This window comes from Scardinius erythrophthalmus (assembly GCF_964197995.2).
Source record: "Scardinius erythrophthalmus genome assembly, chromosome: 21".
In the NCBI taxonomy this organism is placed as follows: Eukaryota; Metazoa; Chordata; class Actinopteri; order Cypriniformes; family Leuciscidae; genus Scardinius; species Scardinius erythrophthalmus.
The window spans coordinates 18,702,968-18,730,821 of record NC_138241.1 but is presented as its reverse complement, the minus strand read 5'-3'; the positions used below and the strand labels follow the sequence as shown (position 1 = coordinate 18,730,821).

The 27,854-nt window shown below is 37.1% G+C and overlaps 3 protein-coding genes across 5 annotated transcripts in view; 1 reads left to right on the top strand and 2 right to left on the bottom strand.

Annotated features, from left to right (window-relative positions):
• rbm25a (RNA binding motif protein 25a) overlaps positions 1-10,684 on the bottom strand; it is an 18,229-nt gene extending 7,545 nt beyond the window's left edge. The window contains exons 1-8 of one of the 2 annotated variants that reach the window (XM_081351267.1): positions 10,601-10,684; positions 7,367-7,478; positions 7,233-7,282; positions 6,425-6,598; positions 5,757-5,814; positions 5,272-5,432; positions 3,642-3,830; positions 3,033-3,116 (exon numbers count right to left, since the gene is read on the bottom strand). In XM_081351267.1, coding sequence (XP_081207393.1) covers positions 3,033-3,116; positions 3,642-3,830; positions 5,272-5,432; positions 5,757-5,814; positions 6,425-6,598; positions 7,233-7,282; positions 7,367-7,460 — 810 coding nt within the window. In that variant the 5' untranslated portion in view covers positions 7,461-7,478; positions 10,601-10,684. Of the gene's footprint in view, positions 1-3,032; positions 3,117-3,641; positions 3,831-5,271; positions 5,433-5,756; positions 5,815-6,424; positions 6,599-7,232; positions 7,283-7,366; positions 7,479-7,818; positions 8,023-10,600 lie in introns of those variants that run through there. The other variant, XM_081351266.1, reaches the window with a different exon arrangement.
• On the top strand, positions 10,085-16,691 carry arg2 (arginase 2). Its single transcript, XM_081351268.1, has 8 exons — positions 10,085-10,545; positions 10,635-10,707; positions 13,393-13,567; positions 13,991-14,150; positions 14,336-14,430; positions 15,133-15,237; positions 15,527-15,663; positions 15,743-16,691. The coding sequence occupies exons 1-8, from the start codon at positions 10,435-10,437 to the stop codon at positions 15,928-15,930; spliced, it is 1,044 nt and encodes a 347-aa protein (XP_081207394.1). The 5' UTR covers positions 10,085-10,434; the 3' UTR covers positions 15,931-16,691.
• On the bottom strand, positions 15,496-27,854 carry vti1b (vesicle transport through interaction with t-SNAREs 1B). 2 transcript variants are annotated; one of them, XR_014029091.1, is made up of 7 exons: positions 27,600-27,846; positions 27,256-27,314; positions 24,834-25,025; positions 23,124-23,297; positions 22,934-22,995; positions 22,630-22,827; positions 15,496-15,918 (listed from the first exon to the last, which is right to left on the bottom strand). XR_014029091.1 is itself a non-coding variant. In XM_081351269.1 (6 exons), exons 1-6 carry the CDS (start codon positions 27,694-27,696, stop codon positions 22,734-22,736), a joined length of 678 nt encoding a protein of 225 aa, XP_081207395.1. In that variant the 5' UTR covers positions 27,697-27,854; the 3' UTR covers positions 21,213-22,733. The 2 variants fall into 2 exon arrangements, 1 of the variants encoding a protein (XP_081207395.1); XM_081351269.1 differs by lacking the exon at positions 15,496-15,918 and having other exon boundaries at positions 21,213-22,827; positions 27,600-27,854.

Sequence of the window (27,854 nt, the reverse complement as noted above, 5' to 3'; positions counted from 1 at the left end):
TTATTAGCTCAATTATTGGAGTAATAAGAAGTGTTTGATTAATATTAATAAAATACACAGCAACATCTATTTGGCTGCATTTACACCACAAATATAATTTTGTCCATTGCTATAAAACTGACCCTTTTAATGAATACCTCTCCAAAACGTCCATTTTGACCAAGAAGTGACTGTTCACACACACATATATACGCACCTGTCAGACAGCCCTTGGGTACCAATTTGACTTGCATTATTACACTTTTTGGTGTTAGTATCGACCTGGTACATCAGTAATCTCTACACACACTGTGTATTTCTCTCATAGTGCAACAGCGGATTTTAAAGCAGTGTTCATTATTTCCATTCACTGATTTATTTTTAAATCAGTTTTGAAGAGATCTGTAATACACTGTACCATCCAAATACATTCACTTTGGCAAAATGAATGAAATCAGAGAGGTGGAGTCTCACCCAAGGGTCGTCTTCTGTTGTCCCTCAGGCCTCAGTCGACCAACAAATATAAACAAATAAAGACGGAAACAGACGCTGACCATCCAGAGACGGAGAGGCTACAGAAACACTAAATGTTTCAAATAGCTGTGTAGAAAAGATACTGAATGATTACTGTGGAGAGCGACTCTCTGCTCTGAATGGTGAACGCTGAGAAAAGAGGAAAGGCAAGGAGAAACAGAGAGATGAAAAGATGAGCACTAAGTGGGATTGCATGGAACTGACTTTCCTTTCGTTGAATTTTAACAAGCCAAAAAATGTATTTTGATTAACTTAACTCTGAATAAACACAATGAAAATGGGTTGAGACAATACCTTTTATTTTATTCTTTTTTGTATCTCTTAATTTAAGGTGGGTCATAGACCATACTTTTTATTATAAATTTTGTTCCACTTATAATGTTAAACAAGTCTTTATACTAAAAAAGAAAAAAAAAAACTTTCTACCCTCTCACTGACCCTTAGGGCCTTTTTTTCCTCCTGTGCCTTTAAAGGGTTAGTTCACCCAAAAATGAAAATTCTTTCAGTAATACTCACCCTCATGTTGTTCCAACCCCGTAAGACTTTCGTTCATCTTCGGAACACAAATTAAGATATTTTTGATATAATCTGAGAGCTGGATCACTCCTCCTGCAGGCTTATGGACACCTTAACTTGCTGGCCCAGAAAATTTATTAAAAACATTGTTAATATAGTCCAAGTGACTCCAGTGGCTCAATCTTAAGTTTATAAAGTGACGAGAATACTTTTTGTGCGCAAAAACAAACAAAAATAACGACTTTATTCCACTTTTCATTTCCTTCTCTCTGGACCTCGAGTCTTTTTTACGTAGTTTAATAGCGTAGCGCGTCTGTGTTTCACGTCACCACGTATATAGTGAGCCTACGTGGTGACTAAAACACAGACGCGCTACGCTTAAACACTTGTTAAAAAAAACTCGAGGTCCAGAGAGAAGGAAATGAAAAGTGGAATAAAGTCGTTATTTTTGTTTGTTTTTGCACACAAAAAGTATTCTCGTCACTTTATAAAATGTCTTTAATAAATTTTCTGGGCCAGCAAGTTATAGTGTCCATAAGCCTGCAGGAGGAGTGATCCAGCACTCAGATTTCATCAAAAATATCTTAATTTGTGTTCCGCAGATGAACGAAAGTCTTACGGGGTTGGAACAACATGAGGGTGAGTAATTACTGACAGAATTTTCATTTTTGGGTGAACTAACCCTTTAAGACTCCTATGTAAGGGCCCTCTTCACATGTTTTGCTTACCTTATTAAGTTATTTTCAACAAGTCAGCATTACATTGTTAAAACAGAGACATTTTTAATCATTCTGTTTCCATCATACAACAATGTTCAAGGAAAATTTGATTACTTGTGATATGATTGTCTTGAATATGCCACAGATATAGGTAAATTCAATCTGATAATGTATCAGTTGTAATGTATTACTGTATTAAATGTAATGTAACAACAACAACAACAACAACAACAACAAAAAAAACAATAGATAGAAACGGAGAGAAAGAGGGAATGAAAAAAGACAGAAATATGACAATCTTACCTGAGCAATCTTCAGCTTTGTGCGTGCTGTGAAATGGCGCCCCCCTCGGACTACAGTGAAAAATACTGCAGTGGTTATTCAGTACTGCATTTCTCACCAAAACCACTCTTTTACACAGAGGACTCGCAAAAGTTCACTGAGCTCTGCCCACACAACAACTTCCAAAAATACGGTTTATCGAACAACTTCCGCTGAACACACACACTCAGGATTACTGTTTGTCTTCTGAGGTCAAGATATGAAAGTGTGTTACATTTCAGCGGGTCATTTTAACACTACAGCATCCTCAGTGCAGCATCTCTGATGCCCAGAGCCAGTTGCGCCTTTGTTTATCCTCCAGAAGGGGGCGCCCAAGATATGAAGAATAGAAGAGGGGGCTCATACTTACATCCTCTATTCCAGCAACTTTTTCCAAAGCTCTGAGATTCATCTTGCTTTAGTCACCATATGACCTCTACCGTAATGGTGGGGTTTAATGAACAGATTAGCTTTAGAGGGAGGTTTACAGTTCGTTCATGCACTTTTTTTGTGTGGTAAAACTAGCCTGAACTGGTCCTGCGCATCTGCAGCCACTGTTTCTCTGAGTGGGAACAATCTAAGAGGCTTCTGCCCTATCTTTTCTATAACCATTCTAGAGAACAGCTTCTAATGCTGTCATCACACACATTTTTAAGCCTCCATTTTGTAAGATCTAATGCTTAGATGCTGCTAGATGGAAAAAACACAACAAAAGTGGCATTATTTGTAATAAATGTCAATAATGATGTTTTTTGGATAAGAAAATTGCCCAGCACAGCTGTCTAAAATGGGCAGGTTATATCAAAGTGGTACTACGGATTTATTTGTGTGAATTTACTCTATTCAGGTGTAGTTTCAGTTATAATAATGTGGGTTTAGAGTACTCTAGATGTGGCCGTCTTCAGTCCACAGACTAGGTTAAGAAATGAACAGAGAGAAAGGAGGAGAAAAGGATTGTGTTACCTTGTGTGTGTCTCTGAATTTGCTTATCTCTCTGGAAATCAGGTCTCGCTTGTCATCCTCCAGCTCCATGGCATTTATATCATCCTGGGGAAAAGTATTATAGTAAAATCTATTAGTCCATCTTAGCAGAAGCAGATAGATTCAACCTTTTAAAAATATGAACTTTAAGAGCAATAATCAGAATTAGTTTTCCAGACCTTTCTAAATACATCTAGAATGGATTAGTTCAACCAAAAATAAAAGTTCTGTCACCATTTATTCACTCTCATGTTAAGACAGATATGACTTTCTTTCATCCGTGTAACACAAAAATAGAATTACATTTCCCATGTGATCTTTTTCATACAATTATAATAAAGGGAGACTGAAGCTTTCAAGCTTCAAACATATATACAAATAATCATAAATGCAGTTCATATGACTTAAGTGCTATATTCCAAGTCTTCTGAAGTCACATGATGACTTATGAGAAAGTAAGTGTTACGGGTTTGGGACAACATGTGAGTGAATAAATTATGTCAAAATTTTGAAGCGAAACTTTCTGCCAAATGTCCTAGTATTTCAGTGATGTTATTATATACATTATATACATAGCGAGAGCCTAAATACCTCCTTCTTCTCTCTCCGTTTCTTGCGTTGATGGGCTTCAGCATCCTGTGAGGAAGCCGAGAGCTCGCTGGAGTATTCCCGGATCAGACTGTCTATGGCACCCTTCACCATCTGATCACGTCGCTTCGTCTCCTCGTCCAGAACCTCTTCCTCCTCCTCGTCTTTAGGCTCTTCTCCAGTCTGAGGAGCCTGTATAGAGGATATGCATTTCTGTTACATTTGATACTTATCACTTTTCACAAACTCCTCTAAACAGGGAAATTCTCTGGACAACTTTAGACTGACATGATCCACAAAAGCTCTTTCAATCAATGAACCAGATGAGGAGCATTCATTTTAAACTTTAATACTAGTAATTCATATATTTAATAAAATACATATATAAAGTGGTGGCCAAAATTATTAGAACATAACATATTTAAGAGGTTTCAGTTGTTATTTTCCAAGAGGACAATGACCCTAAACATTCTTGTAACTATTCCCGGAACTACCTGCAACGGATGGAATCTGCTGGAATATTAAAAATAATGGACATCAAAGTCCGGACCTCAACCCCATCGAACAAATTTTGGGCGAGTTGGAAAATAAACTGGACAGATCTATTGTACATTCAAAGGAAAGCCTTTGGCTTCAGTTGCAGAAGGCGTGGGATAACATTAGTGTTGAAGTTCTGAGGAAATATATAGACACTATGTCAGAGATTTGTGCAGCTGTAATTACTGCAAAAGGTGGACACACCAAATATTAAAAATAAAAGTGGATGAAACAGTACGACTCACTTCATCTGATATTTATTATGCTCAAGGCAAACATCTGCATTTTTTTTAAAAATTGGAGGCAAACAAAGGTCAATATTTTCAGATCTGTCAGGTGTTCTAATCATTTTGGCGACCACTGTGTGTGTGTGTGTGTGTGTGTGTGTGTGTGTGTGTGTGTGTGTGTGTTAGTTATATGTATCTAGCAATATATACACACACATACAGTATATATATATATATATATATATATATATATATACACACATACATATAAAACATTTTTTTTTTTTTTTACACATACATACACACATATATATTTTAGTACACCACCATTCAAAAGTTTGGAGTCAGTAAGTCTCTTATTCTACCAAAACTACATTTATTAATTTAAACTACAGTAAAAACAGTACTATTATTACAATTTAAAATAACTCCTCTATTTTAAATATATAAAATGTATGGTGGCAAAGCAGCCATTATGTCAGTCTTCAGTGTCACATGATTCTTCAGAAATCACTCTAATATGCTGATTTGGTGCTTTAGAAACATTTCTGAGCATTATCAAATTTTTAACAGCCGTTTAATATTTCTGTGGAAACGTGATACATTTTTTCAGGATTCTTTGATGAATAGAAAGTTCAAAAGAACAGCATTTATATGAAATATTTTGTAACATTAAAAATGTAATTACTTTCACTTTGGATCAATCTAATGTCTCCTTGAGAAATAAAAAAAAAAAAATTACTGACTCCTATATCAATCTAATGTCTCCTTGAGAAAAAAAAAAAAAAATTACTGACTCCTGTATTTTAATTACTGACAAAACTACTGTATTGTATCGATTTAGCAGTTAGTCCTGGAGGACATCTTACCCCGTTTCGTCTCCTCTGACTGGCCTTCCAGGTCTCCAGTTGAGCTTTGGTCTTTGCATCCACCTTCACAAGTAACTTCTTATCACCCACTTGCAGCTCATGAAGCAGTCGGAGAGCTCTTAGCGTGGACTCTGGCTCTTTGTACTCACAGAAACCAAATGCTACAAACAAGTAAAAATTTAATAAGTTCACAACATCAGGTGAGACAGATGACACAAATTTAGATAGCTAAAGGTGTGATCTTTTTAAATATATTGCTTTATAGGATAGAAAAACAGATGAGAGGACTCTCGTCTAAGAAAGCCCCTGTTTACAATTATAAAAACAATCATGAAGAAGGATTCTTCAGAAAATGTATTCAATACATTAAAAAATAACCAAAAATGGCATGGCTAGAGCTCCCCAATAAGACGTTTCTTGATAATGGTGGACTACAAACTACTGACAAACTATATGCTGAGGGTTATTATAGTGTTACTTTATACCTTGCAGTTTTCCAGAAGCCCCCTGAACTCTTTTCCAGCTGAGGACCAAACCACATTTCTGCAGAAGAGAAGAAAAAAAATATGTTGAGAAAAGCTGACTAATGAAAACATCCTGAGCTAAATGATACATAACACAGACATTCCAAAGAACATCAGGTCAAGTAATGGATGTGTTAATCAACTTAGAGGGATAGTTAAAAAAAATGTCATGATTTGCCTTCCCTTGACATCCCTTCCCAAAGTTTTCCATTCATCTTCAAAACACGAATTAAGATATTTTTGATCAATGCACGTACTATACATAGAGCACATCAAATTTTGTAAAGCTCAACTGTACCTGCTTGCTCGTGCATCAAGCAAACACGTTTGAGCTTCCATTCACCATACTTGCTGTGCTCTATTTATGTGCGCTGATCAATGTTTTTTATATGAATAAAAGCATAAATTAAATCTGTTCATGATATAAGCTCATGTCTTGGGTTTTGGGTGAATGGACTTTAAATGGAGGGATATCTTCAATTGTGTTTCAAACAGGAATTTGGAACGGCATAAAGGTGACTAAATGATGACAGAATCTTCATTTTTGGGAGAACTAACCATTTAAAGGGGTCTAAAATATTTAATATAACTGTGTAGACAAAGTTGGAGAATAAAGTCCTTGCACTTACCGCCAACAACTGCCGCACCAACATATCTGAGGCCTTTTCTGAGATGTTTCCCACAAACACTGTGGTGGTCGGCCCTGTGCTGGTTCCCGTACCTTCCTCTGGGACCTTGTTACGGGTGGCAATGGCTTCCTGAGTCAGCTTCTGAACCACTGGCACTGCAGTTTGAACAAAAACCTGTGAGACATTTAAGGAACAATTAGTAGCGAGTAATTTATAGCATGTAATAGACTATACCTGGCTCACAGATTCATGCATCTGAATTTGAAACCAGTCTTGTTGTTTACTGTTTGAAAATGGAAGCATATTGCACCATGAGATCCTACATGGTCTCTCTGTAATTAGAACCTGTGAACTGCATAGCCTATTAGATAACATCCAAATTTATTTTCTGACTTTTTTAAAACGATTTATTTATTGGGAATATACATACAAGTGTAAAATATGCAAATGCACAAGAAATAACAGTACATTCCCTTTTTTCATCATAAAAATTAACAAGAAAAGGAAGAGAAAAAATAAATAAATAAACATAAATAAATAAATGAAATACACAACCATAAAGATTACCATTGCCCCCCATATGTACATTCATATGTAAATTAGTCATGAGGGTCTCCAAATTTCTTGTATATAAATTAACAGGACATTACACATGTACAGCACAATATAACAGAGTATAAGAAAAAGTTACACCTACTGTACATGTTCTCTCATCCTGGTAACAGGGTTAATATTCAAAACAGATATCTGGACTAAATATTCATTCTCAGGAAACCAAAACAAACATTTCAGCAGTCTTGGTACATACCGCTGGAGATGAAGTCATCATTCCTACAGGGACTGGCATTATTGGACTTGCTGAGGAAATAAATAAATAAATAAAGATTAATAAAGTCATAAGCACTCCATATGGCTATATGCTCTTTCATCTCCATGACCTACCTGTAGGCACAGTGGTGGGAAAGCCAGCAAACTGTGCGGGGGAAATGCCAGGGGGTAACTGGGCTATTTGGTTCAGGTGAGGAGGGAATGACATCTCTGCTGATACACCGATCTGTCAGAGAAATATTGAAGTGTTTGACCATACAAAGTTACACTAACTGGGATTTCACTCAAATAAATAAAAACCGATACATGTAACGTCAGTGAACATAGATGCAGACTGCACATTCTATGCCAGCTGGATAACTAATGCATGTTTTTATCTGTCCTGCATCACATGAAAGCCAGTTGTCTTTCCACCCAAGAGATTGTGCGGAAGAAACACAATATTTGCAATATTTTTTTTGAGAGCAAAATAAAATCACTACACTCCATTATATCCTAATTAAACTAGGAGGCCATCTGGAGAAAAAAAAAACTATGTATTTACTATATTGTTGATTAAGACTCACCAAATTCGGTTATCTACTCCGCTGGAAATAATGTGACCTCCTATCCGCCACAGGAATGGATGAACAACTCGTTCAATAAAATAACTAATGTTTCTCTTTTGATTTGGTCATGCGTTCCTCTGATAATAACGAGCATCCATTGAAAACCCAAAGAAATACCGTCAGCGCCAGGAATGGCAATTTAGCATGAAGCTGGTGTTACAGACAGGCGGGGCTTAGTGACCTGGTATGGTTGGTTAAAATTATTATTCTCATGTTTTAAGTCTTCACTAGAAATTCTAAATTCAGTTGTAATTAAAGTTATAAGTGTAATTTATTAGGGTGTAAATTATTGTCAAGAATGCGTCTGAAATAGCAAGATGACGGCCTCGGCGTTGGATTATTCCAGATTAAGGCCACGGGTATTTATTCATTTTTTCGAGATAGATTATGCTTATTAGTAGACTATGTCAGATGTAAATCGTTGAAATTAATTCATTAATTTAAATATCTTTTTTAGATTAATAATACGCTCAGTAGGATAAAACCATTATGGGATACTTTTTGAGCCCACGAGCGCCTCCTAGAGGAAGACAGCTTTTGTGTATTTGAAAAAAAAACTAATAACATTCCGCCCAATGAGAACAATGTCCCGGAACTGCTTTGACATGCAGCGCACAACCAGAGCCCGTCTACGGAGAGCCTGCTCACTCCCTATTAAGCCCTGTTGTACCGAATTTTGGTTGTAGTACCACCAGAGTTCCACTGGGGGCGATCGCCATGAGTGCAAAATGAATGGGAGTCAATGGGGCTAGACGGCTAAATTTGTCTCTTTCACCCGATTGCCGTTGAGAAATCTCAGATCTGATTGTAGATTTTGCAAGTTCAACATGGGTTATGGGTTGAAAGTTGAATGAACGAGTACTTATGTCCTTTTGATTTCTTACAGGCTGAGTTGTTGTTGTCCATAACACGCTAGCATTCTGCTAATGAACGCTGATTGGTCAGTGAAGGACTGATTACGACCAGAGATACCGCTTGATGGCATCGTGTCATCCGAAGCGGGACCAGAAACAAACAAAACGAAAACTCTTCTAGCACGTGTGTTTACCTGTGTCAGCTGTGTTGTCGATGCCTCGAGTGAAAAGAAAGTGCAGAGCGCGAAAGCACCAAAGTGACTGAAGGATTGCCGTAAAGCCGTATCTCTGGTCGTACATGTGTATGACGTCATTGACACTTTAAAAGACTTTTTAAAGCAAATAAGTGACTCTAAAAAATCTAACACCCAGCAATGTGTAATTTATTTGCATTTCCTTTCGAATACAACATTCAAATTACTAAACAAAAAATTATATCCTGAGAAAAGTGGATTTTTATTGGTATAGCGCCATAGACCTCCATTCATTCTGCACTCGTCCTGTGAGCGCCCTCATATGGAATCAGAGAGGAACTGCAACCAGTTCAGAAGCCGGAAGTGTACTGAGAGTGAAACTTCTCGCCATATTAGACATTCTCTGGCACAACATTACATCAATGCCACAGCGCCACCAAACGTCAAGCGGACTTTATTTTATGCAGAAATAGTCAACTATTTCAGACGCAATAATATTTCACAAACAATGCATTTTGACATAAACATAGACGAATTCAACATGACACTAAATGCCACAGAACTCTGCCATATGATTTTAATAGCAGTGTAGAGACATGTCTAAAACATACAGCATCTAACACCAGATGGAGCCAAAGTGCAGAGAATATGGACTACATACTCTATATTACATAATTATCTCTATATCTCTATATTCCCTAGTACAGTATCAGTGACATCACATGAGCTAACCAACCAAACTAACCAAACAATAAATCAACCATCTAAATGAACAGTATTTGGTGATGTATTTGAGTCAACATCGGTATATTTGCTCTTGGTTGATATCACACTGAAAATAGGCCAAAGGACAATTTATGTTGTCGACAACTTGGCTTGACACCACCACCTTGGCATTCCAACTTGGAATCACACCGGTATTCTAGACGTTTTTATAGAACATAGATCTTCAGTCATGCAGTCATGCTGTGGACACTGGATCTGTTTTTCAATTAGCAAGATGGGAATTTGTTGACGAGACAGTAGGCGAGCAAAAAAAAAAAAAACATATGCAGTCGATGGTGCAGAGATGGAAATTTCCAACACCACAAAAAAGCACCCCATCTCTAACGCCACTCATTTGACCAAGCCACGCCCATCAAAACAAACCCACACTGGCGGAGCTTCTGATTGGCTGGGATGAAGGTGTGTCGTAGGGTGTGACGTAGGTTGGCCGCTCTATGAATAGAAAAACGTGGTTCGCGCCGCGATGAGCGGATGTATAACGAAGCTGTATAACAAACAACTGGATGCTGGACGACTGTTGGATTCTTGGGGGGGACGGTCTTGAGATTTCACCCAAAACTTTAGCCTCAACTTTCGTTATTCACTAACTCGTGAATATGAATTAGTTCTTTGAGATTCAACAGCCAGTTCCGAGAGAGAGAGAGGATTAAAAAGCCACACCGGTCGACAGACTATTTGTTTGAGACAAACCTTCCGTTGCGTTTTTGTATTTAATTTCATAACTCTCCGGTTGAGTCAGCATGGCATCGAGAGGACCACTGTCAAGACTATTGAGATCCACGTTGAGTTCCTGCCAGCAGAACCGATCGCATTCTGTTGCCATTTTGGGAGCTCCGTTTTCCAAAGGACAGGTAACGTTAATATATAATTCATATATTTAATCAAGGAGAACTCTCATAAACTCACCGATGTATAACATCAATGTGACTGCATTTTCCAGAAAAGGAGAGGGGTGGAGCATGGACCCAAAGCCATCCGGGATGCGGGTTTGGTGGAGAGACTTTCAAATCTCGGTAAGTACATCAATAGTATGGTATCATCTATCTGTCTCTCTATTTAGATGTTTAAGACTGGAATATATTTATGTAACTTATCTCATCATTCATGTAGGTTGCCCTCTGAATCGCCAAAGGCTGTTAGCTTAAAGCTTTTAACCATTCCCTTTATTGCATCATTATTTTTTTCCGTTCAATAAAAGTGAAAAGACATTCAGCTTTGTTTGAAGTAACGCAAGTTGAAGTTTGCGGGTGAACTATCTCTTTAAATAAATTCCTCGCGAGCTCTGCCGAGAATCAGATAGAGGGCACTGCATAATTAGCTGTTACATCATCCAACTGTTAGTTACCAAAAAACAAACAAACGTGAATGAATTTTCAACGACGCACCTGTTTGTAGCATAGTTCAATTGTATGTGTTTTTTAATGCTTGAAAACTTTAAATGAAAGCGTTTTGGTCAATAATGGAGTTTTGAATGTTGTCTGGCCGCAGAGAAAGAGAGAGGGAGGGGGGTTAGAGTTACTGTAAATGCGCGCAGTTCACAGATGCCGTGAGACAACCCGCTGCCACATCACATAACAATAGGGTATTATGTTATAAACAAAAGCCTAGGGATGGCTCAGTTGGGATCTTGCATTTACATGTATTTATTCATCAGAAGCAACTTTTTCACACAGAAAACGTTTTTGCATTCACACAACAGAAAGAGTACGTTCTTGCAGAGAGAGGCAGGCCAGACCGCAGCAAGCGCTGTTTACACTGTATAACGGCCTCATCAGTCTATTGGGCTCGTCGATAACTTTTCAGACGAGTCATGCAAAAACGATGTTGACCTGAATGTAGTTTTTTTTTTTTTTACGGAATGTGATGCAGGCAGAGATATTGTTTCGTCAGAAATGAACCTGATGAGGTCTGTAAAATATGAAAGCGGTTCCCGTCAGAACTCTGCACAAAAAGCTCTGGGACTGTTGGCTTCAGATTACAGGGGAACATTCGTGGTTTTTAATTACAAGTTTCCATAATTAAGTATGCCTTAAAAGCTAAATAAACAATGAATGTCGCATTAAGTATTTATGTCTGGAAAGAATGAGGTGGAAAGGGGGGGAAAACGTTCACTGTCTACGATCCCATAGCAGTAAAAGTTCCCGATTTTTCCATACCCAAGCAAAAACCAATTCTTATTTTTAAAGTAAATGTTAAAGGCAAGCATGTAAAAGCTGAAATAGTGGTATCTTTACTTATCTTATCTTTATCTTTTACTTTGACCTGCAAATAAAGTATGCTTTTGACGTGAATATCAGGACCTACTACTAATAATTCCTCTTTACAGTCTTCTGCTTCTTCTGAGTCATCCTGAAATTCCGCAGTTGCTCATAGGAATGTACAAGTCACTTCTTGAGTCTCGCCTACAGTCAGTCAGCTGTTAAATACATAAACATTGTGCCAAGCTCAGGGCCGCTTTACGTAACTACATGTTCTCCATGTAATGCGATATGTCCTGCTATCTTAAGTCTGAACGTTTTTTTCCGTCGGGGGTTATGAACAAACGGCTTACTTATGAGACAGATTTGACGACCCCGTTTTACCAGCTGTGGAGGTTTTCCCCTTGTTAAAGCTGAACATTTGTATATAATGCGCTGTACATATTTTTGTATTTTTGTCTTATATGACGGATTTTTCAACATCATATAAAAAACCAATACCTTAAAATCCTTAAAGTTATACACTCTTATGAATTTATGACCTCCGTTCCTATTTTATTATTATTAATATTATTTTTATGATTAAATTAAATATATGTATTTTTAGAATCGTTAAGCATAATTTTATTTAATCATGAATATTATTTCTTTAAAATAAAATAAATGTATAATCCATTGATGCGACGTTGATTTGTTGCATCACTTTTACAGACGCTTGGCATCACGTGTTTGGAGCTGCTGAAATAACCAAACACCTTATATGGCAAGCATTCTTGACTAAACTATATCAGCTCTTATCCAATGCAACAAATATAGATGCTTGCTCCAGTTAGTAACTGTTGGTTGTGTATGTCATATGCATATGGCAAGATGTTTAACTAATTACATATGAGAGGTAAGTTAAATGATTGATAGTACATGCTCACTGCTTACAGAAACGCAACATTTGGTGGAGCAAGAACTGCAAATGAACCTGAAGTTTTCAAATGCAGTTCTGAACTAAACCTTAATATCTGTCTTTGCTTATGACGACCAACTCCCTAAGTTTCTTGTTTTCTTATTTTCAAGCAGAAAACACATTTAGTATTTTAAGTATACTTATTTAAACCTTAACTGGGTCAACTGTGTTCACGTCTATTCCTGTTCAGAGGCCACTGGATGGTACACGTGTCCATCGTAGGTCGCTTTAAAATCTGATGAGTCATTCAACACTGTCATTGAGGCTGGGTCTGGTTCTGTCATGCTGGGCCCCATCAGCTGTTTAGACCTTCACTAGTGTCCTCCAATAGGAGTTTCAACCATATGCCCACTTGGGCAGATTCTTGCTGCGATTGAGTGACAGAACTGTCACCTGCCAGCTTCGACCTACCAATCAAATTGTGTGGGAAAGAAGTGAGCGTTTCGTCAGAGTTGGCAGAAAGTGTGGAAGTTTTAATGCCAGTGTTAATAGTAATTGTCAAGTGACATGTCAGTTTATTTATATGTCCTATCTTGTTGTAGACTACCCTGTGCATGATTTTGGAGACCTGACCTTCAAGCATCTGGAAAAAGATGAACACTTTATGCGCGTGCCGTTCCCACGCACAGTTGGACGTGCCAATCAGCTGCTATCAGGAGCTGTGAGCGGCGCAGTGGGGGCGGGACATACCTGCATCATGCTGGGAGGAGACCACAGGTACACACAATTTTACTGGGTATTTTTCTCATTTATCTGGTAAAAAATCTGATTCATGTATGATGGTCTTTATGTTAGTATGTAGTTATGGGTCATTGCCAATGGAAAAATGTCAGAGTTTAAATTTAGTTGCCTATTCCAACTCAAGTCTTTCCAGTTTTGTCTTTTTGGCACAAGCATGAAGTAATGGCTAAGCTGAAGCCAGTTTTCTCACTTCGCTTCTAAAAGGTCAAGGTTTTTCCTTTAGTCGCGGGAAGCTGTTTGTATTTCCAGCTAGCTGAATCCCAAATTTTCCGATCAAAATTAGTCTGATTAAAAAAAAAAAAATGTATGTAATCTGTGTTGAACTTGTTCTATAAAGGCCAAAATCAGCAAAGAAAGGCTGCGTTTGTGATAACATTTGTGATGCTTTCATTCCCACAGCCTAGCGATTGGTTCAGTGGAAGGCCACGCTCAGCAGTGCCCTGACCTGTGTCTGATTTGGGTGGACGCTCATGCGGATATCAACACTCCTCTGACTTCACCTTCTGGAAACCTCCACGGCCAGTCTGTAGCATTCTTACTTAAGGACCTGCAGAACAAGGTGATTAGCATTCATGCACAAAAGATATGTTGATGTTATGCAGTCTCTGACGTGACTTAAATTCCTGTATCTCAAAGAAGATAACACTTGCAGCTGACTTTTTTCCAATTAAAAGTAATATGTCTCCAGAAAATATCTGATAAGCTTTACTTAAACTTAAAGCCGTTCTGCTTTGTAAATTGCAGATGCCAGAGGTTCCTGGATTTTCCTGGATGAAACCCTTCCTGTCTGCCAGAGATCTGGTCTACATCGGCCTCAGAGATGTGGATCCAGGCGAGCAGTAAGCACACTATGTTTTTTTCCCAAAATCACATCCAGGATTTGCCACCTGTAGCCTGTTCTAAAGCCTATGCTACTAAATCACCAATTGTCATTCCATAGGCTATTTATATAACTGGCATTACCTGTAACTGCCAACAGGGCACAAAACAGAAAGTCAACATTAGACTGTTAATACAGTATAAATACATTTACAATTTGGTATATATACACTACTGTACAAAGATTTAGGGTCAGAAAGATTTTCTTTTTTGTATCTTATGCTCAAAAATGCTGCATTTATTTGATCAAAAATACAGTAAAAACAGTAATATTGTTAAATATTATTACACTGTTTTTGATTTAAATAATTACAAATTTGTATTTATTCCTGTGATGGCAAAGCTTAATTTGTACAGTGTTACATTATCCTTCAGAAATCATTCTAATATGATGATTTGCTGCTCAAAAAACATTTCTTATTATTATCAATGTTAAACAGTTGTGCTGCTTAATATTTTTGTGGAAATCATGATACATTTTTTTTCAGGATTCTTTGATTTGATTCTTTAATTAGAAAGTTTAAAAGTTATTTATGTAAAAATGTAAAGTCTTTACTGTTACTTTTGATTAAATGCATCCTTACTTAATACAATTAGAGGACATACACAATTCAAAACTGCATTAATACTACTTGTTACTAATTTTATTTTATTTATCTCAGTATAATCCTGAAGACCCTGGGAATTCAGTACTTCTCTATGAGGGACATTGACAGAATGGGCATTCAGAGAGTAATGGAGGTCACTTTAGATCACCTCTTGGCAAGGTATACACAACTATATTATATTATATTGTGAAAAAACACACACTTACTGAATTAGTAGTGGTACTTCTGTAAACAACCACCTCCTGTGTACTGTAAAACTCTTTAAATGGGGGTGGCATAGTTTTCTGGGTGAACCAATGTCATATCACAAGCTGCTTTATTTAACCTGACTTGTATGTCACCTTTGAATACTATGTGGCACTGTATCTCAGTTGAATCTGCGTATGCTACCTCACAATCAGACAAGACAACCTATGTCATTTGTCACTGTTACTTGTTTTAATATCAGGAAACAAAGGCCGATCCACCTGAGTTTTGACATTGATGCTTTTGACCCATCCCTGGCTCCCGCCACTGGAACTCCTGTTAATGGAGGACTGACCTATAGGGAGGGCATCTATGTAACAGAGGAGATCCACAACACAGGTACAGATCTACAAATCACAATTGAAATCAAATAAATCCTAAAACTGATGCTAAATACTACCTTTTCCGGACTACACAGGTTTACTCTCTGTGATGGACGTGGTTGAAGTGAACCCAACACTAGGAGCCACGCCTGAGGCTGTGGAGGCCACATCCAGCCTAGCCGTCGACGTCATCGCATCTGCTCTCGGTCAGACGCGTGAAGGTGCGCATGTCGCCTTCCCGAAGATTCCAGAACCAAAAGAGGACACTGAGCTGCGGATATAAAGCACCAGCTAATCAAGGAGTTTGACAAACGAACCACTTCGCATTCCAAAGTCTAAAAGAAAAACATTGAAGGATTTGCCGAGACTGAGCACCAGACTTAAGATTTAATTTGAAGGTTACAGTAGTCTTGGTCAGAAAAAATTGTTGCCTCACTGGTAAAGTGCTGCTTTAAGCGCATGGGTGAGATTTATTATGTACCTGCCACTAATTTTAGCTTTGCTAAAATATATTTAAAAAAAAAAAGCTGAGATCTGGATTCTCTGTATTTTAGGACTAATCTGTCTGAAAATTAAATGGTTTTTAATGTTTGTCAGGGACTTGCTGCAGGAAAAAGTGACATTTTTGAAGGCTGAGGTGACTCTTTACTGTGGTGGACTGATTGAATTTACTTTCATTTGAAACCTGTTTGCACTTTTGGACCAGAACTGGTTTTGTTGTATTTATATGTTTGTTTGTTTCTTTCTTTCTTTTGTATAGTAGGGACTGCTTTTAATGGCTAATCTAATCCTACAGGTTTGGTTCGGTTGAGACCTAGTGGTCTTTTTTTTTTTTAAATAGTGGATAAGTTATTTTAGTAATTTTCATACATATTTAATTAAACCTTTGAAAAATCATGTATGAATGCATTTCGTACAACTTTTCAGATCTGTATTCACCACCAGTACCAGTATCTTAAGGAATGGAGGGTTGATTTGTTGCATTTCTCTGTTTCGATAAAAATGTTTTGCTGCAATAAACTAATGTACTGGAGACAGACTGTGACTTGTGTCCTTGACTGAGTGGTTTGAAACTCCTTATGACCTATCAATAACTACATTAAATGAGAGAATCGTGCAGGGCGGTATGACGGTATACATAGTTACCACGGTATAAAATGTCAACCAACAGATTTCATATTTTACCCGGACAGTTTAGAGGAGCACATGCTCGCAACGGGGAAAGCATTATGATTCATGAATGAAGCTTACTTGACAACAACAGTTAATATATCAATATCCTAACAAATAGAAATAGCCTTACATAATGTATAGTTATCGTCATCTTTCCGTCTCTTATGTGTACAGTTACTTTTTACACACAATTCGCATTCAGCGTGGACGCGCAAGCGGTTGCCGTGGTAATTTACCTGTTTGTTAAGCTAATGTTATCCTGTACCTGAGGGTAAATTACTAAATATTGAGAATGCAGCAGCGTGTATTGTATTTTTCCAACTCCAAACAATCGGCCACTGATCGGAACCAGCTGGTAAAATCTTCCTCAGATTCGACACGTCTCTCTTGACGCTCAAATTAACCGATAGCTGATGCAAAGGACCCGCGCGTGCACCGTGAGCGGCGGTGTGACACAGTCTTCACCAGGTTACAGTAAAATAATGACGCGGTTACAAGGTGTGTATAACTTAAACTACTTAGTCAACACTTTAACAGTCGCTGCTATTCAGTTAGCATACTTGCTTCTGAACTCTTCCCTCTCTTGATTAAAGCTCCAGATGAACAGTTGCCAGTTATCACAAAAAGAGCAAAACAAGCCCTTTAAAAACGCAGTTTAATAAGCAAACATGGCAAAACTGTAACGTTACCGGGGAACACATTTAACCAATATAAATAGTTTTAGTGATATCCTACAAAATTAAAAGGAAGTAACTGTAATTTATTATGAATAGAATAGTTCAATATAAAATATTTAGATATTATAAATTGATTGATGAAGTAAAACAATAACATGTTATCAGTTATTGTTAATAACAGCAATCAGTTGGGGGAAGGTCATCTAAAAGTTGGGTGTTTCGTTTACTATATTTAGCGACAAATATAGTTTACCAAATATAAGAAAAAGAAAACAAGGTGAAGTACTTTTAATTTCTAAAGTATCTGAGATTATTTATTTTATAAACCCCCTTTTTGTCGATTTTCCAGAAAAACGACATTTAACTTCCTGAGACCCAGAAAAAAATGTTTTTTGAATTTAGGTTTTTTTTTTTTTTTTTCATGTCAAATGGTAAAAAAAATATATATATATATTTTATTCATATGTTATGCTATGTCCTCTGTAGTGGACACCAGGACTCAGTTGTTAAAAAATTAAAATGACATGAAATTATATGTATAGGCAAAAACAAGGGGATTTTTTTTTCAATCAACAATAAATGTTGGGGTTTCAGGATTTATTTTAACTAAAATTTGTATAAAGATGATTCTCAAATATGTTATGAAAGATATAACGGAATGAATTGATGCACCATTTTACTTTATGCAATATGTGGGTAAAATGGCCATACATTAATACTCCCATTTAATGCAATGTATCTATAAGTGTAATAATTGGAGTAATAATTAGCAACATTTTAATAATAATATCTAATATTTCATAGAAATATTGATGTATAACTTATTTCCATATTCACTTATTGTGTCTCCCAAAATGCCTGATAAACATGATTTAAGTCCTGAATCTGTCCTCTACAGTGGACAAGTATGAAATCAATGCCCTGTTCTGTAACAGAAAGTCATTTTTTTATTTGAAACCCCATAACGTTTTCCTGAGATGTTGGTTTATGAAGTACAATTTGTAAAGTAGTCTGATTTAAATTATAATAACAATATATTATCAAATTTCCATTTGATCACTAAATAAATGTCAGACATTTTTAAAGACCAAGGATAAGTTGTTTTCATGGTGAAACCTCCAAACATTTGGTATCTCTGAAAAGTCCTGAATGTGCTCTTTACAGGACACCCAGGTTGTGACATGTGACATGTATGTTGTCAGAGAAATTCACTAAAATAAAATGTCCACTACAGTGGACAAAAGTCTATTCCTGGGTCCCTGGAGGATATAAAATATAGCTGCAAGCAGCCATTAACGGGGCCAAGCGCAAAGAAGACGATAAGACATACCAACATGGCTGGGAGTGTCAGACCAACTGCAGCAAGGAGCAATTAAAGACATTTAAAGAGGAATTTAGGAATCAAAAAACATGTACATTAAAAATATGATTTAATGGATCATCACTTTCGACCAGTAGGTGGCGTTACGAAATGTATGTAGTGTGGTCAGAGTGAGGTGACAATGACAAACCTTTAAGTCCCTGTAAAGGCAATTCTAAAAAAAAAAATAATAATTTGTCACGCCGACAACTGATGCCATCATCGGCAGTGCGCGAGTCAACTTTCCCGCGAGTGGGCGTGGTTTCAGCGCAGCCAGCGGACACCCACCCAGCCAAATTTGAATGATAAAAAAATCAGCCAAGTAAATAAAATAAGTGATCAAAATCTTGAAAAAATTAGCAGTCGTCTCTGCTCTCAAACGCTGGGGGCCTGAAAAGTTCATTTTGACTTTACAGAGACTTTAAGACCAATGGCATTACAATAGGAAAGATTTATTCAAAAGTTATTAGCATTGTAACATGTTGTTACAAACTTTTTTTACCACAAAGTGGAGCTGCCCTGAAACTTTTTTAGTACCTTCAAGGCATGGTGCCGATGACTCATACAGAGTTTTGTAACGATAAGCTAATGCGTTCATGAAGTATAGCCTTTTATTACAGTACTGTATTGAGGTCAATGGCAATTTCATGTCTTGTTCTATTAAAGCGCCAAAAAGAGGCACAATCCCACTATTTTTTTATGTGTCCTCAGAGTGAGCCCATACATGTGTGTCAAATTTGGTGAAAATATATAATTTCGTTTTGGAGTTATAGATATTTATATAAACACATAAAAAATGACCTACACCTGACTTTGTTTGCATTTTTATGCCACTTACTATCAATATTTTCGCATTTGGGCCACATCAAAGAGCCAGCGACTTATGTTTCTGTTTTTCCTACGGTGGTTTCGTCTCGATCGGTCAAACAGTTTTGAAGATATTGGCAAATGTTTTGTAAGCGCTAAATCACAACGCTACACAAACCGTAAGATGAAACCTAGCATGTTTGGAATTGTTGGACTCGGCAAGGATTCAGGAGCTGAAAAAAGTTACTCCCGTGAAAATAAGTTGACCACACCCAAAGTTATAAGCGTTTGAAAAAAGGATTTTACCAGGTGACGCTGGTCCGAAACTTCTCAGGCTCCTTCAGGGCATCATACTGATGACCCTCTGCCCATACCAAGTTTTGTATCAATCCGTTCATGCGTTTTAAAAATACAGCATTTTAGCACAAAATTCTAAATGGCTGATATGGTCAAATTGGATATCATTCGATTGGATATCACTGCCCTGCTTTTTGGGCAAACTGTTCAGAAGAGTTATAAGCAAAAATAGCCATTTTTCGTATCTCCGGACCAGTAGGTGGCGCTGTGCCGAAACGCAGCATGTAGCCTCAGGTCATGCTTGTGATGATGTACCAAGTTTGGTCTGAATACGATAAAGCGTTGCGGAGATACAGCCTTACGTCTGTTTTCGCAAGCGCTACGTAAAATTAGTTTGCGTGTTATTCAATAACGGTTGGGTTTACCAAAAAGCTTTTAATAACTTTTTTCCATCATTGTCTGAAGAAGATCGGATTCAATTTTCATGAAAATCAGACAAACCGTCTAGGAGAGTTCGAAAAAGTAGGTTTTTCGGAGAATTCAAAATTGGGGTCAAATTTTCATGACGGAAAATGACGTCATAGAGTGCAATCGAATCGTCTAGACTAGAGCAATTTTGTTTCTAGCCCTTATGGTTCAAAAGTTATTCGCATAAACGTGTGAAACGTTGGACAGTTGGTGGCGCTAGAGGAATTTATTTGGAGACTCCAAATTTGCTATGGTGACAGATCAGACTGTCCTCTGTAAGTGTGCCAAATTTTATAACTTTCCTGTAAGCGGTTCTATGGGCTGCCATAGACTCCCAGAGCGGAAGAAGAAGAAGGCCAACAATTTCAACAGGTGCCTACGCACCTTCAGTGCTTGGCCCCTAATAACTACGGTATATTGTGAAATATACTGTTACCGTGAAATAGAATTAGTTATTGATACCATGATACAGAATTTTAATCATACCGCCCATATTCTTAAGCATATTTAATACTCTGCCTGTAATCAAGAATGCTAAGGTATTAGGTTTTATTTGATGGCTTATAAAGACACTTATCATAATAGGCCCATTAAGCTCAGAACCCCCTGAACCTCAGCAAGAGAAAAAGTAATAAATAAACTGCAGCCTTTTTTAAAATAAGATAAACAAACAGGTTAAAGGAACCATGTTTAAATTAAATAGACACCCAAGTTTATAATAAAAGTTATGCTTTGTTTTTCTTAGATGGATGCTGAATAATGCCAAATAGTAAAACTGAATCTGGCAAATATGATCAGAAGTTTTTAATCAGTTATGCTGTGCAATCAAACATAATTAATCTTAATTTTTATTTACATTAAAACACGAAGTATTTGGAAAATACACACCTTATAATCACACTCCCGACTTTTCAATTCTGTCATTGTATGACAAAACATGAGCGTTTATATAAGGGATTAATCTTGATTTAATACTCAATTAATTGGAAGGCTATTCAAGTTAGGTTTACTAATTTGATCAATTTAACTGTTCAGATCCCTCACCCTGAGTATTGGTAACAATGACTTTTATTTTCATGAACACCCCTAATAAATTAGTCCGCCTAATGCAATTACAAATAGACTTTTTGTTTGGGTTTGTGATTGATTTGAAGCTGTAATCAGTTGATTCACCGGCAATGCCCCATTTATAATCCCTTCACATTCCTTATGATTGAGGAATGTGATGGGGATTATAGATGCAGATCATAAACAACATGTAAAAGGTGAATGACCTGCTCACACCTCAAATCACTCACAAACTTGATCGCGAATGACTGGTCTCCACTGATACTTCTGCTGTTTTGTCCAACAGTCAATATGTCAAGGTGACCTGACAGCCATGGACACTGGTATTTCCACTTTAACAGGTGTTCGTTCGTGTCACCTTATTTTCCATCGTGTTTACAGTAATGTCTACCCCCGTATCTGAAAGGCCAAACACACCCCTTTCTCCACCAACCACGGCTTATGAAGCAAGTGACGTGCGTGTGTATAGCTGTCATTCTCTTGGCCTGGAGTACACTCAGCTTTGTTTTGATTGATTGGAGGAAAAACACGAGCTGTTATCTTTAATGCCATGTTAACACTTGTACACAATGTAATTCAGATCACTAAGTTAAAAGTTCAGTAATAGTCAGAGCGATAGTTCTCTCAAAAAAAAAATCTGTCATAAGTTTCTTCAAACCTGTAAGACTTTCTTTCTTCAATTAAATACAAAAGATATTTTGAAGAATGTTTTTGTCCATACAATGAAAGTCAATTGGACCCCAGTGATTTTCTTTAGGGACATAAAAATAAGGTTTGGAAAGACATGATGACAGAATTATATATTTTTTAAATGTCCTATCCCTTTAAAGTGATTGATGTATATAAGAATGCAGATAGATCGCATATTTATATATACATATATTCTTTTTCCACTCTGGTTGCTTCATTTACACCATCCATCTGTCCAAACATCTTCTAGATCACCATGGCACCTTGATTAAGACAGCTAAGGAGGGAGTAAGGCCATCTCTCCTCTTTATGTAAGTCCTGATCCTCCAGCAGTCTGAATGCACCATGGTCACCATCTTCTTTTCACCCTGAGAGCACTACTTATGCTAAATACAGTTTAGCGCTTAAAATAACCGCCCATACATGTCCATGTGACACTCACAGTCACGAAAGCTTCCAGTACATTGTCACCGGGACATACACCAGTGAACATCAGGAAGAAGAAAGGGGAGAGGTGGAGTCTTATACAGTCTTGTGTGCCTCTGCCTACTTGCGAAAGAACTTCAAGTAGACCACCGCCCCCAAGATGGCCAGCTCCATGATGATAATGACTGACAGTAGCAGTTTGTTCGTCACCAGTCTGAAATGACAGGAAAGGAAGAGGCTTGATTGAGTATATTCTCAGAAATAAATTTGGAAATAATTCTAGTGATGTAAAATGCGTTTCGTAAGAGTGCAAGCCACACCGTCTGGACATTGCGCGCAGGATTTTCCTGCTGCGGCTCAGGTTCTCTCCAGTGTGAACCAACTGATGAGGGAGTAATAGAAGAGAAAGAGAGAAGTGAATTCATTCTAGGCATTTCACTTGTGTAGTTTATTATCTGCTTGTTCAACAGTAACAATAATGGTGGAATGGCATAGATATCTCTTGCTCACTCTGTCTCTTGTGCGGTCCAGTTGATCTCTCTGTTCTCCAAGCTCCTCAATGATGTCTGTGCCAATCATGTCAGTCTCTGCTGCAATCTGTTGACTTCGCTCAATACTTTTTGACGCATTATTTAGAGACTCTGTCCCCTGGATGAGCAAAGCACGCTGTGACTGAAGATGAGTCTGCAAAAACAAACATAACAATTCAACAATTAGTAACTCTTTAACTGAGACCTGCTGCATTCTCACTTATAATACCAGCGTCCGTCTTTAGCCATAATTACTGACCTGGTTAACTGACATCAAATACAGGTGATACTACAATAGACATCACATGATCCTTCAGAAATCATTCTAAAATGCTAATTTGATGCTCAAAAAACATTCACTATTATTATCAATGTTGAAAACAATTGTGTAAAATTTTTTATCCAGGATTCTCTGATGAATAGAAAGTTATATTTATTTGAAATAGAATATTTTAAATGTCTATGGATCATGTGACACGGAAGACTAGAGTAATGATGCTAAAAATTCAGCTTTGCATCACAGAGATAAATTACATTTTAAAATGTATTAAAATAGAAAACAGTTATTCTAAATTGTAATGATATTTCACAATATGACTTTTTTATTAAATAAATGCAGCTTTGGTGAGCACAAGAGATTTCTTTTAAAAACAGAAAAAATCTTACCGATCCCAAACTTTTGAACACCAGAGTTAGTGTTATTGGTTTAATTACTTAATTCATAATGCTTAATGGGAGGAGTCTTTGTATTTTTGTCTGATTTTCAAATACTTTATTAACTTATATTATGTAATGTTGTAATTGATCTCACTGCTGGTTGGTTTGGTTCTGGGCTTAGAACGACTGAAGCCAGAAAAAAATTAATGGGGGAAAATATGTATGAAGCTGAAGACTGATGAAAAAGTGAGCAGTAACTGTTCCCTCACTGAATCAAACAAGTGATTCACTTCCTCAGTTTCAGAGAGTTCAGGAACAGGACTCTTGGGACATACTGCATGACCTTGCTTAAGGCAACCTCCTGTGTGCGTAATAGAAAAAAAAAAGTCGTACCACCCCAGCGCAACAGGCATCTTTGTTTGAACAGTGGTAGGGAGTGAACCTGCATCTCACACTGTTAACAAATGCATGTGTGGAATAACACATGTTTTTAATAACATGATAAATAGAATGAATTACTTTGAATGCATATTTAAGACTCACCTCAATCACTCACTCAATCAATCAATCAATCAATCAATTAAATAAAACAAACACAGAAGAACGGGTACCTTTTTTTGTTGAAGAACACACAATCACAATGTCTTATACATAAGCTTACATAACACTTGTGGAATGCTGGAAAGGTGTGTCATTAAAAAACACACAGGGAAGATAGAGATCTCTAGTGTTCAAAATATTTCTGTACTATGAATTTCCTGGGATACACATTTGTGGTAATGGGTTGTAACCAGTTCTAGCCTGTCGAAAACTAGATCCGACAGGAGAGATGTAGAAACTCTCTACCATCATAGTACCATTGAGCAAGACTTGAGTGTCATCATGGAAGAGTAGCTCGAATTTAAACAACAATAGCTAACAATAACTTTCTAATCCAAACCCTTTCATATGCATGTGAATGTGTGTAATTCATGACAGAATCTTCAATATTATGCGAACTACTCCTTTCTAATGAAGGACTGGTAAGACTTACACTCTGGTCATTCTGTGCAGCATATATCCCTTGTCTGCTGTCTCCAAGGTGACTCGAAAACCCTGGTGTTGCTGAGAGGCGTATGTCTCTCTGCAGTTTGGCCAAATCTCGCCGGTACAGTCGAATCTTTGTTGACATGGGGGTTCGGAAGGACGACGGAGCGCCAAACAGCTCCTGTTCCATGCCCTGAAGCTAGGAGAGACATCACACATTCAGTCAGTTAGTGCTCATGTTTGAGACTACGACTCATGCTCACCAAGGCTGCATTCATTTGATCAAAAATACAGTAAAAATATACAGTAGAAATTATTTATACAATTTAAAATAACTTCTATATTCATGTAAAAGTGTAATTTATTCAAGTAATGGCAAAGCTGAGCTCAGTGTCACATGATCCTTTAGAAATCATTCTAATATGCTAATTTGGTGCTCAAGAAACATTTATTATTACTATCAATGTTGAAAACAGTAAACAAAATGAAATCAGGATTCTTTGATGAACAGAAAGAACAACATTTATTTGAAATAGAAATCCTTTGTAACATTATAAATCTCTTTACTGTCACTTTTAATCTATTTAAAAGTGCCCTTGCTGAATAAAATATACATTTCTTTAAAAAAAAATCTTACTGACCCCAAACTTCAACAGTTAAGTGTTAGGTAGTTAAAGAATTATACTAATTAGTTAGAGTACTGTGTATTGTTATTACTACAGTAATAATGTTATACACATAATACACATAATGTAACTGATTCAGAACACTTAGCACTGGTCTGTGTGTCCTAACAAGGCAGATATTCACTGGTTGTCTGAAGCACTACTGCCACCTGGTGTCTCAAACTGTTTCAAACAAACTGAGCAACGCAAATCAAAGCTTTCATAACAATTATGAGACTGAATCTCCAAACCCTCTCTGCACCTCTCTAGTGGAATGAGCTGCCAACCTCCACCCTATCTGCTGACACCATAACAAATGTGCTTCCGAATCTAAATTTCTAATAAACCTTGCATGGTTTGCATGAAAATGTAAAGTAAATTTCACCAGGGTTCCTACTCTTTTAGTGTACATTTTATGCAACAGTACTGTGTCAATGCCCAAAAATTTCAATATCAAAATATCATAAAACTTTCCCATCGTTAAATATTGCTTGAAGCCAATGACAGCTGCTAAATCAAATGTCATTTGGTTTTTATAGAGAACATAAATTTGTTTCCTAATCTAAGTTTCTAAAAAACTTTGCATGAAAATTCAAATGTCATGTAAATTTCATCAGGGTTCCTACTCTTTTAGAGTACATTGCATGCAACAGTACTAGGTCAATGCCCAAAAATTTCAATATCAGAACATCATAAAACGTTCCCATCGTTAAAGGGATAGTTCTTAGAGACCGTTCTTGTTTGTCAGTCATATAATGCAGGTCGATGGTCACTGTCTCAAAGAGCATGCACGGAGTCCAAATTAAACAATTCCCCATCGTCCAAATTAAAACAATTCCCCATCATCCAAATTAAACAATTCCCCGTCGTAAGTACACATTGATGGCCTAAGACACGAAACGAGCGGTTTGTGTGAGAAAACGAACAGTATTTATATCGTTTTTACCTCTTATACACAGACACGTCCAAGTGATCTGAGGGCGCGCGCGCATCCTGGTGTGTGACGTGTATGCAGACTGGTGCATAGATATAGGCCTATACACTAGATGTCGCCTTGTCTACGGCAGTTCATTGGAACGAATGTCTTTAAGGCGACATCTAGTGTATATATCTATGCAACAGTCTGCGTACACGTCACACAGCAGGAAGCGCCCGCGCCCTCAGATCACTTGGACGTGGCTGTGTATAAGAGGTAAAAACGATATAAATACTGTTCGTTTTCTCACACAAACCGCTCGTTTCGTGTCTTAGGCCATCAATGTGTACTTATGATGGGGAATTGTTTAATTTGGACGATGGGGAATTGTTTAATTTGGACTCCGTACATGCTCTTTGAGACAGTGACCATAGACCTGCATTAAATGACTGACAGACAAGAACGGTTTGACCTAAAAATATCAAAATTGAAACTACTGCGGAAAAAAAGACACCTACATCTTGGATGCCCTTGAGGTAAGCTAAAACATACCAAAATTTAATTTCAAAGTGAACTATCCCTTTAACTATTGCTTGAAGTTAATAATGACAGCTGCCAAATCAAATGTCATTTGGTTTTTATTAATATTTTATAGAGATTGCACTCTCAAAATAAATAAATATTTAGAAATAAAAATTCTACCCTATTATTTATATAATAATCTAAATTATAGAAGATAATCTATAGAAATTAATATGACTCTTTAATTTGACTGTTCTAGGCCTAGTAATCACAGTTTTAAGATTGTGTGCAAACTTTAATCTATAATGTGAATCAAGAAGACATACCACTTCTTCAGCCTCTGAAACACGCTCATCAAAGTCCCTGACAATCCTCTTCCTTTCCTCTGGAAAACAAAAAGAGTGAAAAATATGTAGGTTTAGTCCAGAAAGCCACCTTAACAACACAAGGCAGACAACTGACAATGGGAGACATCAGGGGAAGACTGACATCTTACAGTTTCCATCTGCAACCTCCTGAGACATAACAATAATAACAATTTTGAGTAAAATAAGACTAAAAAGCAAAAACGTATGCTTACAAAATACCCAAACTATATTTCTGTCCTGCACTAAACTGTCTGAATATTATCTAGTCCTGATTCAGTTGTAGATATAAAGAGTTTATTTACCTCCCTGGCACCTCTGCACCCGTTCAGGCATCAACTTCACTTCTTCATATAGAGATTTATACATCTCATGCAGCTTTTCAAGCTCCTCAGAAGACATATTGCGAGAGATTTTAACGAAGCCTAAAGCAAATAAACGTTACTTTTCGAAATCAATAGAATGAGAATAAATGAGAATGAAAATAAAATCGGCTTTTCAGGCAATAACAAGATCCTCGGGACAGCAGCTGATGCTTCCGTGTCGGACCTCGTGATTAT